Genomic DNA, 19318 nt, shown 5'->3' with positions numbered 1-19318 from the left:
ATTGTTGTTGTGTTGCCATCCATACGCTTGTAATTGGAATTAGACATAATCACAAATCACAATCTCAGAACTTAGGGTTTTGATTCTTTACCAACATGACAGCTACCAAAACTAATTTAGATCTCCGATGTTACTATACGAAACCAAAATCTGCCTAATTGTTTAAGCAGGCAACAGAAGCCCAGAAACCATCAAATTACAGTAAGGGTTTAATTGTCAACCACCAAGGGAGATAGCCGTGGGAGTGGGAGTGGGAGCTCAATCCAACTCGGTTTGGTGAGTAAGTGGCTCCGTGAGGGCAAGGCAATCCTCATCCACATTTGTTCTTGATTTTTGCTTGCTAGGATCCTGGTAAGACTGGAATCAAACTATGACTCAAGTCCGTCTTGAAGAAGCGTCTATGGTTGCCTTGCTTTGTAGGGTCCGCAATGGATAGGTGCTCCTCTTTGGTCATCATGGCCTAGTAGTATTTCTAGGGATGGTTGACCCCCTCCCTTTTTTTTTAAAACAAGAAAAAAGGGTCTAATGGTCATCTTCAGCAATGTTATCAAGGTTCTAAAAGTTGAAATGGCTAGAGAATGAAAACACAACTAGAGATTTAAAAAATAAAAATAACAAATAGAAAATAGAAAATGAAAGAAGAAAATGACTTTTCAGGCTCCGCTCTTGAATGGGATGGCTCTGATGACTATCTGATAGTACAACGCGGCTAGTGCAGCTCCAATGAAGGGTCCAACCCAGAAAATCCACTGAAAAATTACACACAAAAAAGAAAAGAAAAGTAATGTGTCATAGAAATGAGAATTTAAAAGCAGAAACAATTTGCAAATGAGAAAAGCAAGGAGAGAAAAAGAACTTGTTGCGAGAACAAGTGAATTCGGAATCAATTTCACTTTTTTAAAACAAAAACAGTATACCAAACAAGTTTTCATTTCTAATTTCCAAAAAAAAAAGATCTCCAGTTTCCAAAAAAGGTTATGAAAAAAGAAAAACAAAACGAAAACAGAAGTGTTACCAAACAAGCAGAGTAAGACATTAACACGGGTGGTGACCCATAGTGTTGTTCAAAAGATTAGATAATTGTATAACCTAAAAACTCACCTGGTCATCCCATGCATGATCCTTGTTGTATATGATAGCAGCACCGAGGCTCCGGGCAGGGCTGATGCCAGTTCCAGCAGTAGGGATTGTTGCCAAGATAACCAAAAACACTGCAAACCCAATAGGGAGAGGAGCCAAAATCTGTAGTTTTTGGACAAACAAACAAAGATCTTAAAACAAAAAGTCTTAGTGACATAGAAGCATACTAGGTTTAAGAAACCTTTTTTTCCTTCAAACTCATCAATGCATAGTTTCAACGTAATCATACAGAATTCCCCATTGTTTTTAACAAAAGTGGACCATTCAATTCTGATCGGCATTGTTACCTTACACCGGATAAGGTTCTTGGCAAATTTACATGCTCAATTTTTTTTACTTATTTTTCTTATATTATTAACATGGATGCTTAATGGAGTCAAGATTTTAAGAAAAAAATATTTTTATTTTTTACTGTGAACACCAAAAACTCCTTCAAAACCTTCAAGAATGTTGAAGGAGGAAGAGGGGGTGATGGGTAATTGTGTGAGGATGCTAGAGCTTGAGCTCTTTCATTGAAAACCAAAAAAAAAGAACAATAATGCTACACTTCACCATAATTTATACCATATTATGTTACAATGGGTCCAACCAGTAATGTATGTCTCCAAGATAATGGTGACAACTAGATTGACACACATGATAGAAACAAATGGTCATTCTAGCATTACTCATAACAGAATGGTTAATCTACCAAGAAGTCAAACATGTTGACCAAGTGAAATACATATATAAAATGAAGACAATAGGAGAGGGGGACATGCCGGCTGCCTTTGGGCTCTTTTGGAGAGAAAAATCCCCCTAAAACTTGATTCCGTATTGACTAGTTAAAAGACCCAAACCTCAATTGGGTGGGTCATGGCTATTTGATTAAATATATACCCATAGGTCAAGAATAGTCCAAAATACACTCTACTAACTCATGGGCTTAGTCTCCAAAGTCCAATTCATTCAAGGGTGTCTAAATTTAAAGTAGGCCTACCAAGTCCAATCAATTAGTTCATGCAATTTATTTCAATTTAATATGAAAAAAAATGTAATTAATGAGTATGCTAGATTAATTCATGTATTAGTGCCAATTAACAATGATTAGTGAGATACAAGGACAACTAGTGCAAATTAATTACTTAATTAAAATATCTAATTTGTCGGACATTATACATCCAAATGAGATTTAGGTCTTTTAAGTAGTTAACATGAAATCAAGTTTTGGAGAGAATTTTCCTCCCAAAGAGACTGTGGCAGCTGGAACCTCACTCCTTACCTTTTTATCTTCATTTGTTTGTATACATTATGTTCAAATGTGTTTGAATATAAGTAAACTTTGATCATTTAACTTGAGACTTGTCTTACACTGAGAGAGAGAGAGAGAGAGAGAGAGAGACAGAGAGAACTTCCTTGCTAGAAATAGGCCAAATGTAACAGCAGGGTTTACGTGTCCACCTTACCAAAGCCAACATTGTACAAAGATCAACACAAGAAAAATGAAAAAAATACAAGATCATTAAACACGTGCTTGTTTGTGGAGAAATACAAGGAAATGAAAATAAAATATTTCTGACTTTGAGGGGAAAACAATAACCTCCCTTACAGGTGTGAAAAATCGGTTTGAGTCTTACTACAACACGGTGCAATTTTGCCTTTCCCTATTCCCTCTCTTATCGAAAATAAAATAAAGAAATAACCTCACTCACTCGGATGTAACTATTTGTTTTATTGCAAGGCCTATTTGAGGTGAGCTGGATTTTCTTCATTTTAGCCTGTTCAAACCATAAAGGCAAGGATATAGGCCAAAGAAAAAGATGTATAGTGCAAGTTTTTTTTTTTCTTTTAAGTTAGAAGTTGAAAATCCAATGGCCTCGCTTTTTTACAATCATTCTTTTTTTAAATTTATTTTTCCTAAAATTTGTATGAAAAATTACGGCCTTATTTGGTTTTGGTTTGGATTTGAGAGAAAGTTTTGTGAAATATGCTCTACAAACACATTTTTTAGAGTAATCAAACCAAACAGATTTTCCAAAAAAAAACTCTTAGAAATGTGTTTGGTTTGGCTTTTTCCAGGATAAGTTTTGAAACATGTTTGCAAACACATTTTCAAAAAAAATCTCAGAAATCTATTTGGTTTGATTTTTGTACAAAAATAAAAAAAAAAAGCCCGAATTAAAAAAAAAAAAACTTCAAAAATGCCAAAAAAAAAATTTATTACGTAATTGGATTTTGCCATCTGTATACATAGTTGGATTTTTTTCATTTTTAATACATCATTTTCATCTTTTATATGTAATTAACATATTTTTCCAAATGATTTATTGCCATATTTTACGTAATTAACATATTTTTCCAAATATGTTAACATATTCGTTCGATATTGGTCCCCCCCCCCCAAATTTAAAATATAAATCTGGAAAAATGAAAAAAAAGGTTTTTCCATTTATATACGTAATTGTTTTTTCCTTTTTGTAAATAATTTTCATATATATTGTAAGCATATTTTATATGTAATTAACATATTTTCCCAAATATAATACTAACCCATAAAACAAGTAACACACGATTTATCAGGGGGAAAAAAAAAACTAGTAGATAAAAGGTACCCATACAATAAACTAACACAGTAGACATTCATGTACAACCATTGTTTGCAACTACGCTTACGATCGTCTTACCTAAGTACAACCATAATGAAAAGTACCACTACAAGGATGATAATAGTAAAGTAAAGAAATGCATTGCATCCACAAGAAGCCCAAAACAATCACTTCCCGCCAATACAAGGCTGTTAAAACCTATCATCTACTTCACCCACTTAAACCTACTCCACTAAACCTAACCCACTACACCACTACCACCTCACCTACTCCACTAAACCTAACCCACTACACCACTACCACCTCCACTTCACCTACTCCTTACCTACTACACACTCACCCTCTTCTATATATAGGAATCATGAATCATTGTAATAAATCAACATTATATCAATCAATAATACATACAATTTATTCTCTCTCTATTTCTCTTTATACATTAAATTTTACATGGTATCAGAGCAAGGTTAACAACCTAGTCATTCTGCTTCACCGGCGGGCGGCAGTCTCGCCTTGGCCGCCCGCCGGACCTCAACACATACCTCCTCTCCTTTCACCTTGATCTCACCTTTCCGATGCTCTAGTCTATACCATTGAGGTGCCAAAGGGCTATCTGGTGGAACCCTTGTAGGCACTTCATTCATGTCGAAAGTCACTTTCGCTATAATATCATCACCACCTTCATCGGCGTCATCCAAGTCGGCAACGGCAGCTTCGAAAGCGTCCTCTTCACAATCATCCCTCTCTACTACCCTTTACTGGGTACACTCTGGGCACAGTACCATGCCTGACCGGTTCAGGCCCTTGACCAAGGAAGCCCCAAGCCCACTTGTTAGGTGGCCTTGGTTCATAGCTCTTGCTTTCCTTTTGTATGCCTGGAGAACAGTCTTGTGGGAGTTGTCCAATTGGAAAAAGGTTTTATCAAGTATTACCCAGTTCGTGGGATACCTCTTAAAACTTGCACTGGCCCTTATTTTCCATTTCATTGGTGATCCAGTAACTTTTCTGATCAGAGGAATAGAAACTACACTTTACACCATTCGAGCTTTCTACTCAGCAGTGATAGCATATACTCCTATTCCAGAGCTGACTCTGATCATCGTGCTGGTGTCTTCCGTAATTGCCATTGCTGAAGCTTCTGTTCCAGACTCTGTAGACAGCCAACCATACCTTCTTACAGTAGCTGGCTTAATCGGTTTTGCAGCCGTGAGAGACTTCATCTCCGAGCTGTCCTTCTGGACGCTCCTATTGGGATTGTTTGGTTTTGCTCGGTTTGTTAAGAAGAGGGATTATGTTTCTCCTGTGACAGCTACTCCGAATCCAGATGTTCTCATCTGTACACTGATGTTTTCCATCGCTGAAACAAAGTTTGGGACGTAGTTTTTGCTGTACCACTTGGCATATACCACTCCACTTCCTTTTCCTCTCATCTTCTCCGATGCTCAGATTCTCCAACCCATATTTTTTCTTTTTTCTTTCCACACACTCCTGTTCCCCACTCAACTTTCTTTTTCTTTTTCTTTTTTTATTATTTTACTCCATCTTTTGAAAAGAAAACGAAACACAAATTGATTCTTTTTCTTATATATATATATATATATTTCTTTTTCTTCTTTCCACAGCCCAACTTTTCCTTGAACCTCAACTTTTTATCTTTTCTTTTAAAAATATATATATATATATATTCATTCCCTCTCATTTTTTCTGCTGAGTCTTGTAGCTTCCAGCCATTCGGATTTGCACAATACACCCATATTTTATTCATCTCAGGGATCAACCCCGATCACAATTTTACACACACACAAAAAAAAAAAAAAAAAAAAACAAAACAAAACAAAACAAAACAAAACAAACAAACAAACAAACACCCACCCACAGTGGGATTTTTCTTCTCTACTCTGCCGCCGGTCTTTTCTTCTTGCCTCCGTCCTGGGCGGCCCTTGCCGGTGTTGCCTCCGTATTTCCCACTCCACTGGGCATGATCACTACTCCCTGCTCCTCCACTACAGCATATGGCGGACCTCCAAAACGGAACATCACGGTGGCCTTCCGCTTCAGCTCCTTATTTTCCGCCTTTAGCACACTTATCTCTGCTCGCGCATCCTTATACATGCGTTGGAGCAGAGCCAGCTGGGAGTTTAACTGCTGCACCTCATTTGCCCTACTCTGCAGCCGGTGCGACAAGTTTGTGACCGCAGTCATGGTTTCCACACATGACTTCAGAGTATACTGATTGGCCTCAATATCAGTTTGCACCGCCATTTTTTGCTCCACCAACCGCATCGGAAAGTTCAACGGAGCAAAACCAGAGGTGTTTGGTTGAGGTTCACTGGCCACCGCACCAGTTATTTCTCTTGTGGACTCGTTCAGTTCTGGAAAGAGAGTGAGCAGACTACGGGACGAAGAGGCCATTTTCTGGGCAACCGAGTATTACAGAGTGTTTCAAGATTTGCAGCTCTTAGAGACAATCTCTCAGAAAACGAATATCTCTCTCAGAAAATGAAGAGTTTTTTCAAAAGTTTTTTCACAAAGTTTTTTTGTCTTCGCTTCTGTCTCAAGCACAGCCTCCGCCTCAGTTTATAAAGACCCTGACGAAGAGGCAGACACGCGCATCATGCGCCGCTCGGCGCTCGACGACAACATGGGCGCGCCTTTTGATGGCACGTCTTTTGATGGCATGCCTTTTTATAGCTTGGGCACGCCTTTTGATGGCACGCCTTTTGATAGATTGGGCACACCTTTTGAGGGTGCGACTTTTTAGGGGTCCGACAAGACTCTGTAAACTGTCCCGACATTGATTCCGGTTAGCTCCTTTATGGGTCCGACAAGACTCTGTCAACTGTCCCGACATTGATTCCGGTTAGCTCCTTCATGGGTCCGACAAGACTCTGTAAACTGTCCCGACATTGATTCCGATTAGTTTCTACAAGGGTCCGACAAGACTCTGTAAACTGTCCCGACATTGATTCCGGTTAGCTCCTTCATGGGTCCGACAAGACTCTGTAAACTGTCCCGACATTGATTCCGGTTAGTTTCTACAAGGGTCCAGCAAGACTCTGTAAACTGTCACAACAACTGTCACAACATTGTCTGCTACAACGGTCCGACATGACCCCATAAACTGTCTTCTACATCGGTCTGACACCGCCATCCAGTGTCCTCTATACCGTTATGACACCACCATACAGTGTCCTCTACAACGTTATGACACCCCCCATACAGTGTCCTCTACAACGTTATGACACTACCATCCAGTGTCTTCACCAATGATCTGACACGACCATACAGTGTCTTCTATCCTCTTTTATTTTTATGTATTTTCTTGTTTTGTTACTCTCTCCAAACTCAAGTTGGTTAGTTCCTATCCCCCTTGAGTTTGCGGGGGGCTGTTAAAACCTATCATCTACTTCACCCACTTAAACCTACTCCACTAAACCTAACCCACTACACCACTACCACCTCACCTACTCCACTAAACCTAACCCACTACACCACTACCACCTCCACTTCACCTACTCCTTACCTACTACACACTCACCCTCTTCTATATATAGGAATCATGAATCATTGTAATAAATCAACATTATATCAATCAATAATACATACAATTTATTCTCTCTCTATTTCTCTGTATACATTAAATTTTACAAAGGCACTTGGGCAGGTCTGACATTCTGTACCCCACCATCATAGTCGTCTACCCACAAGAACAAGCCCCTATGATTATGCCAATTAGGACAACGAAAAAAATGACGACCATAATGCTTGGGTGCGAGCCATAATCACCAACATTGGACCAGTGCCACATGAACAATTTGGTGTCACCTTCATCTGCATATGAGTCAAATGAGCAATCCCATTTTCAAATTATCTAAAATCAAACAAATTATAATGTCAAATATAAATAGATAAAAAGTAATTATAAACAACCACATTGATTAAGTGAGTTTGTTTATTTTGTCCATTTTTTTAAATTAGCTAAAACCAATTACCTGGTTGTAATCTCATCTCTCTATTGTATGCTTCCCACATAGATGCTGCAAGCTCATCTCTCTATTGTCTCATCTACAGTAGTTGTTCACGTGACATATTGACATAGTTTTGTTGTTGTGGTTCTGGTACTCCATCTTCATTTTCATTTACATTTTCAACTCCACCTTCACCTTCTTCACTTGATTCTTGTGCGTTAAAAAATTCATCCTGCTCTTGCACCATACGGATGCAGTTGTGAGAACACAACATTCCATAACAATTGGCCCTTGGCGTACCATATCATTACCTTGGCATATGTTTCAATAATGGAAACCGTTGCTTCAAGATTCTAAAGGTTCTTTCAATTACATTCCTCAAAGAAGAATGTCTATAGTTGAACAACTCCATAGGACCATGATAGCGATGCTGCCTATTGAACTCCTGCAAATGATACTTTTGCGCATAATATGGGGCTACGTATCCGGGCATATTTGTATACCCGGCGTTGACGAGATAATATTTATCTACAGTAAAGCACTTTCAATAAGAAAAAATATGGCAAATTGCTGTTCACACTCACGAAAAACAACACTTACTAGGTGTTGGGTGTGGAAAGTCAACGCTAGTTGTGGTAAGTGTTTCTAAAAAAAATTCTCGAATCATGCGCACTACCTTACCAACTAGTGTATACAAATGTAAACTTCATGTCAAATGAACATGCAACCATCACATTTTGAGTAGTATTTGACTTTTCTATCTCGATATGGCATTTGGTCACCTTCTAGTGCCATAGTAGCAATAGGTGTGCCATCTATGGCCCCTACACAGTCCTACATCATTAATAAATTGAATGCTTTTAAGAAAAAGAAACAAAAAAATTTAACTACAATGTTGTAGCCATTAAAAAAATTTCAAATGAAGTGTTATTTTAACTACAATTAATGTATATGGATAAAATAAATATGTTCATGCATTGAACTGTTATATTAGCGCATGAACACATTTATTTATTTTAAATATTTTAAAATTTGAATTAAATTAATTAGATTGAAAAATAACACTGTAGTAAGATGCAATTTTGTTTGACCCTCTAACCTATTTCCATATATATATATATATACAAAATCATTGCAGGAATTTAATATATATTGTGTTAAAATAACACTATGGTACAAACAAATAAGATAAATTAAATATGGAGAAAAAAATTATGGGTGTGTCTGGTTTGTGTTGTGGGATAAATTTGAAGTTAAAATAACACTTCAAATGATTTTTAAAATTAGACATAAGGTAACATAGATGACACAAATATTGGTTTGTATTTATGTTCATATGAAGATATATTCAGCATCAGTCAGAAAATAACAACAATCTTCCATCCATTAAAAAAAATTTCAAATGAATTGTCATGTATGTTACCTTAAAACCATGGCCAGTAGCGTTTGTCATATCGAATTTCAGAGCCATGTTTGGTGGTTGGATTATAAATGGCGCAAGATTTCTAAGCGCCCGCATCATAAGTACGAAATGCCGATGAATAGTCTCATTTGAGTGCTGAAATCGATCTCCAGCATTTCTTGTGCGTGAACTTTGACCACAAATAAATAAGAACATAGCCAACGACTCTTCCAATGACAATCTCATGTTATACCAATCTACTACATTTCTACGCACAATCTCTTTAACCAATTCGATAAATGTTGTGACTTCCATACACAATTGATTACATATTGATTTTGGATTTCTACTCAGTAAGAATTGTATGTATTGATCACCGATGTAAGGACGATTACGTTGTGGTAGTTTCGTAGGATTGTAAGTTGGCAAAGCATGTGGTAGTCCATTAGATCGTCTTCATCGTCACTATACGGGCATATGTTGGCTTGCCCTGCATTTCGGCGTAACGACGACATCTAAATCACAAAGTGTAAAATGATAAAGGAAATATATTTAATAATATTAAACGTAGAAAGTAGGTCAACCAATACACTACTCGTAACAAACACATATAGAAGATCATGTTTCAAATAGTAGGATATAAAAAACATTGCCATGCAATTCATGAAACCATAGCAACAAAAAAAAAAAAAAAAAATAGAAAGCAAAAAAATAAAACTGTGGGAAACTCCTATCTAAAAGCAAGTAAAAAAATAAAGCGAAAAAATTCTTCGAGCACCTAGCCTAATTCATTTTTATCACCACCATGAAATTCCTACCTGAATTGTACCAAACTTGTCACAAACTGAAGATTCAAAGGTACCTCATTTCGAATTCCATTGTCATAAACATGGTTCACCATTCTAACGTTGTGAACATGTTTATGGCCTTCAAGTATAAGTTTGGATCTAGGGCCATTGATTTTAGTATGTCCATGTAGGCAGAAACTGAGTACGCATCAGCTGCCCCAGCATTTGCCTCAACTCGAAGGTAAAGCCTTTCATGTGCATAGTACTATTTGAATAAGAAAATATCATAAATCTGTTACACTCTAGATTTGGCTAGAAAATAGCAGACAAATACATCAAACAGGAAACAAAAAAAAAAAAAAAAAAAAAACAAACTTAGCTCCATTAATTTGAAAAGGAAACCATTCCAAAAAAAAATAATAATAATTTGCACCAAATAAATCAACACAACAAACATATCCTTTGAAAGGGAAACAGTCCAATACAAATTTCCAAAAAATTTGAGATTGAGAAATTTCAAAAAAATCTAACAAACAAAAATCAAGTGAAGAAAAGCTAAGATTGGAAACTTTGTAAAGAAAAATCGGTTGCCAATAGTTCTACCTCTTGCTGGCTAGGTTTTGGTGGCCCGCAAATCCCACCATCCACACTAAAGACTTATGCACGGTCTCTCTGTTTTTTATGCAAAGGACGCCATTGTGCTTCGTCTTGGTGGGGTTAAAGCTGGGCATTTTGCATTTTATAGAGCCCAAAACAAACAGATGATGGACATTGATGTTACTAGTCTAGATTTTTTGAAGATTTAATAAATTTGTTTGACTGATACAAAAGTTAGGGCAACATTTGGGGAAATCTGTGAGGGAGACAAGTTCTGGTGAAAAGAGACGACCCCTGCGGTGAGATGACCCCTATTGCCTCAACCCTCTGTGAGACACAAATGAATTGAACACACCTGCAACCACAAATTTGAGACAGAGTTGTTGTATCTACGCAATAGATTTTTCAAATCTTCAATAGAGTAATAATAGAGGTGAGAGAAGTGGGTCTCTTGGAAGGCACTTAGAGGAGTACAGATCTTCGCCTACGGGGTCTGAATCGTCTTCCTTGAGACACAAAGAGAGAGCCGTTGGACTGGTGCAAGCTATTTTTGAAACAAAGAAATGGAGGTGAGAGAAAGGTAAAAATGAGAAAGGGAAGTGAATGACAGAAGATAAAGGTGCAAGGATTCTCTTGGGAACAAAGAGATTGTCTTGTGCATAGAGTGTGAGTATAGTCTTCAGAGAATATTCTAGAAAATTCATTACCAAACACGCTTTTGTACCTTTTTTTCTCAAAAAATGAATTTGTAACACAAGCCAAACACACCCTACATTTTTCTCCATTTAACTTGCACTTAAATTTCATTTGTTCCCTCATATTCTAACTTTCACTCAAATTTTAAACAGTGGGATGACAAAAGAACCATATGGAAACACAGGTTGAGCTTTTAAAAACTTAATTGTTACCATTAAAAGATGAAGAATCAAAAGTGAAATTTAAATAAAAATTCAAGGGTAAAAAGTGCAGTTTATCCTATAAAAATAATTACAAATAAGCCCAATATGTTGCATAACATATCAAACCGAGAGAGCCAGAGAGAGAGAGAGAGAGAGAGAGAGAGAGATCAAAAACAGACATGCAGAGAAAAACAATAAACCTATAGACCCAGAAAATTTGCCAAGAAAAATTTACACTCAAAAACAAATTTAGACCATATATATATAGGGTGTGTTTGGTTTGTGTTTTTTGAGAAAAAAATAGTACAAAAACGTGTTTGGTAATGAATTTTCTGAAATATTCTTTGAAGACTATACTCACACTCTACGCACAAGACAATCTCTTGTTCCCAAGAGAATCCTTGCACTTTTGTCTTTTGTCATTCACTTCTCTCTCTCACCTCCATTTCTCTGTTACAAAAATAGCTTGCATCAGTCCAACGGCTCTCTCTCTGTGTCTCAAGGAAGACGATTCAAACCCGTAGGCGAAGATCTGTACTCCTCCAAGTGCCTTCCAAGAGACCCACTTCTCTCACCTCCATTATGACTCTATTGAAGATTTGAAAAATCTTTGCGTAGATGCAACCACTCTGTCTTAGATTTGTGGTTGCGGGTGTGTTCAATTCATCTTTGTCTCACAAAGGGTTAAGGCAATAGGGATCATCTCACCGTAGGGGTCGTCTCTTTTCACCAGAACTTATCTCCCTTACAGATTTCCCCAAATATTGCCCTAACATCTGTATCAGTCAAACAGATTTGTCAAATCTTCAAAAAAATTTGACTAGTAACATCAATGTCCATCATCTGTTTGTTTTGGGCTCTATAAATGCAAAGTGCCCAACTTCAAACCCCACCAAGACGAAGCACAACGGCATCCTTCGCATAAAAAACGGAGAGACCGTGCACAGGTCTTCGGTGTGGACGGTGAGATTTGCGGGCCACCAAAACCTGGCAAGCAAGAGGTAGAACTATTGGCAACTGATTTTTCTTTACAAAGTTCCCAACCTTAGCTTTTCTTCACTTGTTTTTTGTTTGTCAGATTTTTTTAAAATTTCCCAATCTCAAATTTTTTGGAAATTTGTATTGGACTGTTTCCCTTTCAAAGGATATGTTTATTGTGTTGATTTATTTGGTGCAAATCATTATTATTATTTTTTTGAACGGTTTCTTTTTCAAATTAATGGAGCCAAGTTTTTTTTTTTTCCTATTTGATGTATTTGTCTGCTATTTTCAGGCCAGATCTGTATTCCTCAATCGTTGTTCAATACACCAAAAAAGAAGAGGAAGAGATCTCCTTAACCCTCAGTCCATTCCTCCACTGCTAAAAACGACTGTCGTTATTAGGTAAACATTTTTCAGTTCAAGCTCAAATTAAATATTGAAGATGGAAGATTTGTGTTGCTTATTAGTTGTGGGCTTTGGTTAATTTCGACTGTGATATTAATTTTGGGTTTGATGTTGATAAACAATGGAGTGTAACAGATTTTTGGTATTTTCTTATTCAAATAGTTCATTATACTTACTGGCAAGCGAACTGATTGCAAAGTGGAACTAACTGAAGCTAGAACATTGATGTGCTTTTAATTTGTTATGTTAGTATTTGTCTTGCAATTGATATTTGCCTATTACTGAATTGAACAACTTAAAGCCACCTAACTTTAAACGTACATCTTTTACACTTGTATTAGGCTAGTATGGCTAACGATGTTGATGACTTTAAGATGTGGAGAACCAAAAATGTTAAGATATTTTTACAAATCTTGTTGGATGAAATAAAGAAAAAGGGTACCTGCATATCAAAGAAAGACAGAAGTTTTTATCCAAAGCAGTGGCAAACAATAGATGAGAAGATGAGTAAGAAGCTTGGAAAAAATTTTGGTCAAAGAAAATTGGAGGGTAACACGCGTCTGAAGGCAAACTACAAAGAGTTCGTTGCTTTTAAAAACCACACCGGATTGGGCTGGGATCCAATAACACAAACTGTGATAGCCCCAGATGATGTTTGAGAAAGTTATGTTTAGGTAATTGTTTGGTTTCAGACACTTACCACAAGCATGTGTACAAAGAATCCTTACTTTAATTATTATTTTATTTTTACAACTTGTAGGCACACCCAAATGCGAAACAATTCCAAAATAAAGGCTTTGAACATTATCAGCTAATGTCACAAATCTTTGCAAAGTCATTTGCCACTGGAGCATTTGCCTGTTCTTCTCATCAGGGTGCACCTATATCTGATGACGAGCGAGAAATCAATGAATGATTTCGCGCATATACCTCATGGAAAGGATTAGTAGATGAATCTTTCACTTTTGAAGGTAAGTGGAAGTATAGTGGCCAGCATCAGTCAAGTAAGAACCCGAGAATGGATGATGCACTTGAATCATAGCAACGATCATGCGACGCACATGAAAGGTTTTACCTTCGGGCTAAGGCAAATGCTAGGGTAGCTGATGCGTACTCAGTTTCTGCCTGCATAGACATACTAAAATCAATGGCCCAAGATCCAAACTTGTACTTGAAGGCCATAAACATGTTTACAACGTTAGAATGGCGAGCCATGTTTGTGACAATAGAACCCTAAATGAGGTACCTTTGAATCCTCAGTTTGTGACAAGTTTGGTGATTCCACAGTTTGGGTAGGAATTTCATGGTGGTGATAAAAATGAACAAGGTTGGGTGCTCGAAGCATTTTTTTGCTCTATTTTTTTACTTGCTTTCGGGTAGGAGTTTAATGGTGGTGATCCCACAATTTTTTTTTTTTTTTTGGCTATGGTTTCATGAATTGCGTATGGCAATGTTTCTTATATCCTATTATTCGGAACATGTTCTATATGTGTTTGTTACGAGTAGTGTATTGATTACCCTACTTTCTACATTTAATATTATTAAATATATTTCCTTTATTATTTTACACTGTGATTTAGATGTCGTCACGCAGAAATGGAGGGTAAGCCAACATACAACCCGTATAGTGACGATGAAGACGATCTGATGGACTACCACATGCTTTGCCAACTAACAACTTACAATCCTACGAAACTACCACAACATAGTTGTCCTTACACCGATAATCAATATGTACAATTCTTACTGAGTGGAAATCCAAAATCAAAACGTGATAAATTGCGTATGGAAGTCACGACATTTATGGAATTGGTTAAAGAGATTGTGCGTAGAAATGTAGTAGATTGTTCTAACATGAGATTATCATTGGAAGCGTCGTTTGTTATGTTCTTATTAATTTGTGGTCAAAATTCACGCACAAGAAATGCTGGAGATCGATTTCAGCACTCAAATGAGACTATTCATCGGCATTTCGTACTTATGATGTGAGCGCTTGGAAATCTTGCAACATTTATAATCCAACCACCAAGCATGGCTATAATCCCTCCTGAAATTCGATATGACAGACGCTACTGGCTATGGTTTAAGGTAACATACATGACACTTCATTTGAATTTTTTTTGATGGATACAAAATTGTAGTTATGTTCTGACTAATGCTGAATATATCTTCATATAAACATAAATACAAACCAATATTTGTGTCATGCATGTTACCTCGTGTCTAATTTTAAAAATCATTTGAAGCGTTATTTTAACTTCAAATTTATCCCACAACACAAACTAGACACACCCATAATTTTTATCTCCATATTTAATTTATCTTATTTGTTTGTACCATAGTGTTATTTTAACACAATATATGCTAAATTCCTGCAATGATTTTAAATATATATATATATATGTGGAAATAGGTTAGGGGGTCAAACAAAATTGCATCTTACCATAGTGTTATTTTCAGTTTAATTAATTCAACTCAAATTTTAAAATAAATAAATATGTTCATGCACTAATATAACAATTCAAATTATTTATACTACATTTAATGCATGAGCATATTTATTTTATCCATATACATTAATTGTAGTTAAAATAACACTTCATTTGAATTTTTTTTAATGGCTACAACATTGTAGTTAATTTTTTTTGTTTTTTTTCTTAAAAGCATTCAATTTGTTAATGATGTAGGACAGTGTAGGGGCCACAGATGGCACACATATTGCTATTGTGGCACGAGAAGTTGACCAAATGCCATATCGCGGTAGAAAAGCCAATACTACTCAAAATGTGATGGCTGCATGTTCATTTGACATGGAGTTTACATTTGTATACACTGGTTGGGAAGGTAGTCCGCATGATTCGAGAATTCTTTTAGAAGCACGTACCACAACTAGTGTTAACTTTCCACACCCAACACCTAGTAAGTCTTGTTTTTTGTGAGTCCAACAGCAATATGCCATATTTTTTCTTATTGAAAGTGCTTTATTGTAGATAAATATTATTTCGTTGACACCGGATATACAAATATGCCTGAATACGTAACCCCATATCGTGCACAAAAGTATCATTTGCTAGAGTTCAATAGGCGGCATCGCTATCATGGTCCTAAGGAGTTGTTCAACCATAGACATTCTTCTTTGAAGAATGTAATTGAAAGAACCTTTAGAGTCTTGAAGCAACGGTTTCCATTATTGAAACATATGTCAAGGTATGACATGGTACGCCAAGGGCCAATTGTTATGGCATGTTGTGTTCTCCACAACTGGATCCGTACGGTGCAAGAGCAAGATGAATTTGTTGACGCACAAGAATCAAGTGAAGAAGATGAAGACGAAGGTGAAGGTGAAGGTGAAGGTGGAGTTGAAAATGTAAATGAAAATGAAGATGGAGTACCAGAACCACAACAACAAAACCATGTCAATATCTCACGTGAACAACTATTGTAGATAGGACAATAGAGAGATGAGCTTGCAACATCTATGTGGGAAGCATACAATAATAGATAGATTACAACCGGGTAATTGGTTTTAGCTAATTTTAAAAAATGGACAAAATAAACAAACTCACTTAATCAATGTGGTTGTTTATAATTACTTTTTATCTATTTATATTTGACATTATAATTTGTTTGATTTTAGATAATTTGAAAATGGGATTGCTCATTTGACTCATATGTAGATGAAGGTGACACCAAATTGTTTATGTGGTGCTGGTCCAATGTTGGTGATTATGGCTTGCACCCAAGCAAACAATAGTCGTTACTTTTTTCGTTGTCCTAATTGGCATAATCATAGGGACTCATTCTTGTGGGTAGACGACTATGATGGTGGGGTACAGAATGTCAGACCTGCTCAAGTGCCTCGTATTGGCAGGAAGTGGTTGTTTTGGGTTTGTTGTGGATGCAACGCATTTCTTTGCCTTACTATTATCATCGTTGTATTGGTACTTTTCATTATGGTTGCACTTAAGTAAGACGATCGTAATGGTTGCAAACAATGGTTGTATATGAATGTCTACTGTGTTAGGTACCTTTTATCTGCTAGTTTTTTTATTTTTCCCTGATAAACCATGTGGTACTTATTTTATGGGTCAGTATTGTATTTGGGAAAATAAGTTAATTACATATAAAATATGCTTACAATGAATATGAAAATTATTTACAAAAAGGAAAAAACAATTACGTATACAAATAGGAAAACCCTTTTTTTTCATTTTCCCAGATTTATATTTTAAATTTGGGGGGTTTCCTACCAATATCGAAAGAATATTGTATTTGGAAAAATATGTTAATTACATAAAATATGGCAGTAAATCATTTGGGAAAATCTGTTAATTACATATAAAAGATGAAAATGATGTATTAAAAATGAAAAAATCCAACTATGTATACAAATGGCAAAATCCAATTACGTAATATTTTTTTTTTTTTTTGCATTTTCGAAGTTTTTTTTTTCTTATTCGGGCTGTTTTTTATTTATTTTTGTACAAAAATCAAACCAAACATATTTCTAATTTTTTTTTTTTGAAAATGTATTTACAAACATGTTTCAAAACTTTATCCGGGAAAAAGTCAAACCAAACACATTTCTGACAGTTTTTTTTGGGAAAATCTGTTTGGTTGGATTACTCCCAAAAATGTGTTTGTAGAGCATATTTCACAAATCTTTCTCTCAAATCGAAACCAAACAAGGCCTAGTTTTTTTTTTCTTCTGAGTCTAGCATTTCTGATATATATATATATATATATATATATATATATATATAAAAAAGCCACAAACACTATAGCATCATAAAACTGGACCCAAAAATTTCAATTTAGCAAGCCTAATAAAGATCAACCCAATCAAGCATGTATAAACATATATATGATTTACATACGTATAGATCATTATAGAGAGAGAGAGAGAGAGAAATGATGATACCTGAAATTCCGGCAGTGCAATAAATAAGGGCAAAGATCATACCCCCAAAAGCCCAAGCAATCCCATGAATACCCACAATAGAGCATTTACTGGGAGATTTAACAACACCCATTACAGTCAAGATGGTGATGTAGAGGAAGAGCAAAGTGGCCATGAACTCAGCAATCCCAGCTCTCCAAAAGGACCACGAATGGAGCTCACCTGCCTCCAACAATGGTGCTGGTGGTGGCTCCTTGTAGTCCTTTGTCTACGCTGATGTTCCCAGTGGTTGTCTCTCATTCTACTTGTTCGCTCCTAGCTTCACATCCTCCTCTTTCCCCTCCATTCTCTCTCTCTAGAAAGTGTTTTTTTCTCTCTCTAGACTCTGCAACTTGAAGGGAATAGCTTGCTTTGGGATAGCGAAGATGGTTGAGGATTGATGAATTTTATAGAACTTTACTAAAACCCGTAAACGGTAATTTTCTATGATTTGAAAAATCACAATTTATCGGGACTGTTCGGTAATCATTTTATTTTTAATTTTTAGTTTATATTTATAAAATTTTTAAAAGTTATTCTAAAAAAAATTTTGATAATTTTTTTGATTTATAAATAATTTCCTCAATTTATAAATTTCAGAAAAAATATAAACTTAAAAAATGAGTTTACATTAATTTTTAAACAAAAATTTAAAAATTTAAGTAACATTTTTGTTTTTTCAATTCATTTTTTTTTTCAAATAAATTTTTTTAATTAATTTTTTTCAATTATATTTTTTCATTAATTTTTTTTTCAATTATAATATGTATGATTATATTGTTATAAATAATAAAAAATAAGTATAAATATTTTAGGCCTGAACAGACATATTTTTTAGTTTATATTTTTAAAAATTTTCAAACATTTTGTTCAAACCAAACGCGTTTGTAATTTATGTTTTTCTAAAAATAAACAAAAATCAGTTTATAAAATTTTTATAAACATAAACAAAAAATGTAAATATTACCAAATGCAACCTAAGAATTTATATGATTTTTGAAAATAATTTATATATATTCATGAGTATTTACACTAATATATATAGTAATTACAATAAACTCCTCTAAATTTGAAGGAAGATTATTGGGTAGTGTGTGAGTGATTTTCCGATCACACTGCCCAACTTAGTATTCAGCTGGAGAACACTGGCAGAATAGATGACACATGGCTAACCTGCAACAGAAAGAAGAGATTCCGGCGGTGGCTCGTCCACCCGGGGGCACTCCGACGATCAAGTCAGTATATCTCTCAAAGATAATCGATAATGCTAAATTCACTGTTCAGAACATAAATTGCATACCTTAGACCCACGGGGGTGCCTCTCTTTTATAGCTAACTCAATCCTTGTCCCAACAGGAGCCTAGCTCTAATAGACTTAGGATTACTATTAATTTTGGACTCCCAGTAGGATTGGGATAAACTCCCAAAGAGTCTTATCCTTTCCCAACTGTAGTCTTCCCCCTTTCTAGGACTCTTGTGCCTTATCCGCTTATCTCAGATTCCGATATCTTCGGAGGTAACCTCGACCTCGCTGAGATAATCTCGGCATCATGACCAGGATACGTGGCATCTCGGCTGATACGTCGGCGTCACCTTAGTCGCGTGTTGGTACTC

The 19318-nt window shown here is 35.9% G+C and overlaps 1 protein-coding gene and 1 long non-coding RNA gene across 2 annotated transcripts; one reads left to right on the top strand and one right to left on the bottom strand.

Annotated features, from left to right (window-relative positions):
- Positions 1 to 617: 617 nt before the first annotated feature.
- On the bottom strand, positions 618 to 18117 carry LOC114283144 (uncharacterized). Its single transcript, XR_014330117.1, has 3 exons — positions 17687 to 18117; positions 1102 to 1242; positions 618 to 749 (listed from the first exon to the last, which is right to left on the bottom strand). It is a non-coding gene; the product is annotated as an uncharacterized LOC114283144 (long non-coding RNA).
- Positions 3921 to 5592, top strand: LOC145790856 (uncharacterized). The gene has a single exon (XM_082869771.1). It carries the CDS (start codon positions 4368 to 4370, stop codon positions 5103 to 5105), a length of 738 nt encoding a protein of 245 aa, XP_082725897.1. The 5' UTR covers positions 3921 to 4367; the 3' UTR covers positions 5106 to 5592.
- Positions 18118 to 19318: the final 1201 nt, after the last annotated feature.

This window comes from Camellia sinensis, chromosome 5, assembly GCF_055761805.1.
Source record: "Camellia sinensis isolate YWXY chromosome 5, ASM5576180v1, whole genome shotgun sequence".
NCBI lineage: Eukaryota > Viridiplantae > Streptophyta > Magnoliopsida > Ericales > Theaceae > Camellia > Camellia sinensis.
The sequence above is the reverse complement of the archived record's forward strand: the minus strand, read 5'-3'. Positions and strand labels throughout refer to the sequence as shown.

What these genes read in the sequence shown, in the direction of transcription:
- LOC145790856 (XM_082869771.1), top strand. Translation starts at nt 4,368, where the DNA reads ATGTCGAAAGTCACTTTCGCTATAATATCATCACCACCTTCATCGGCG.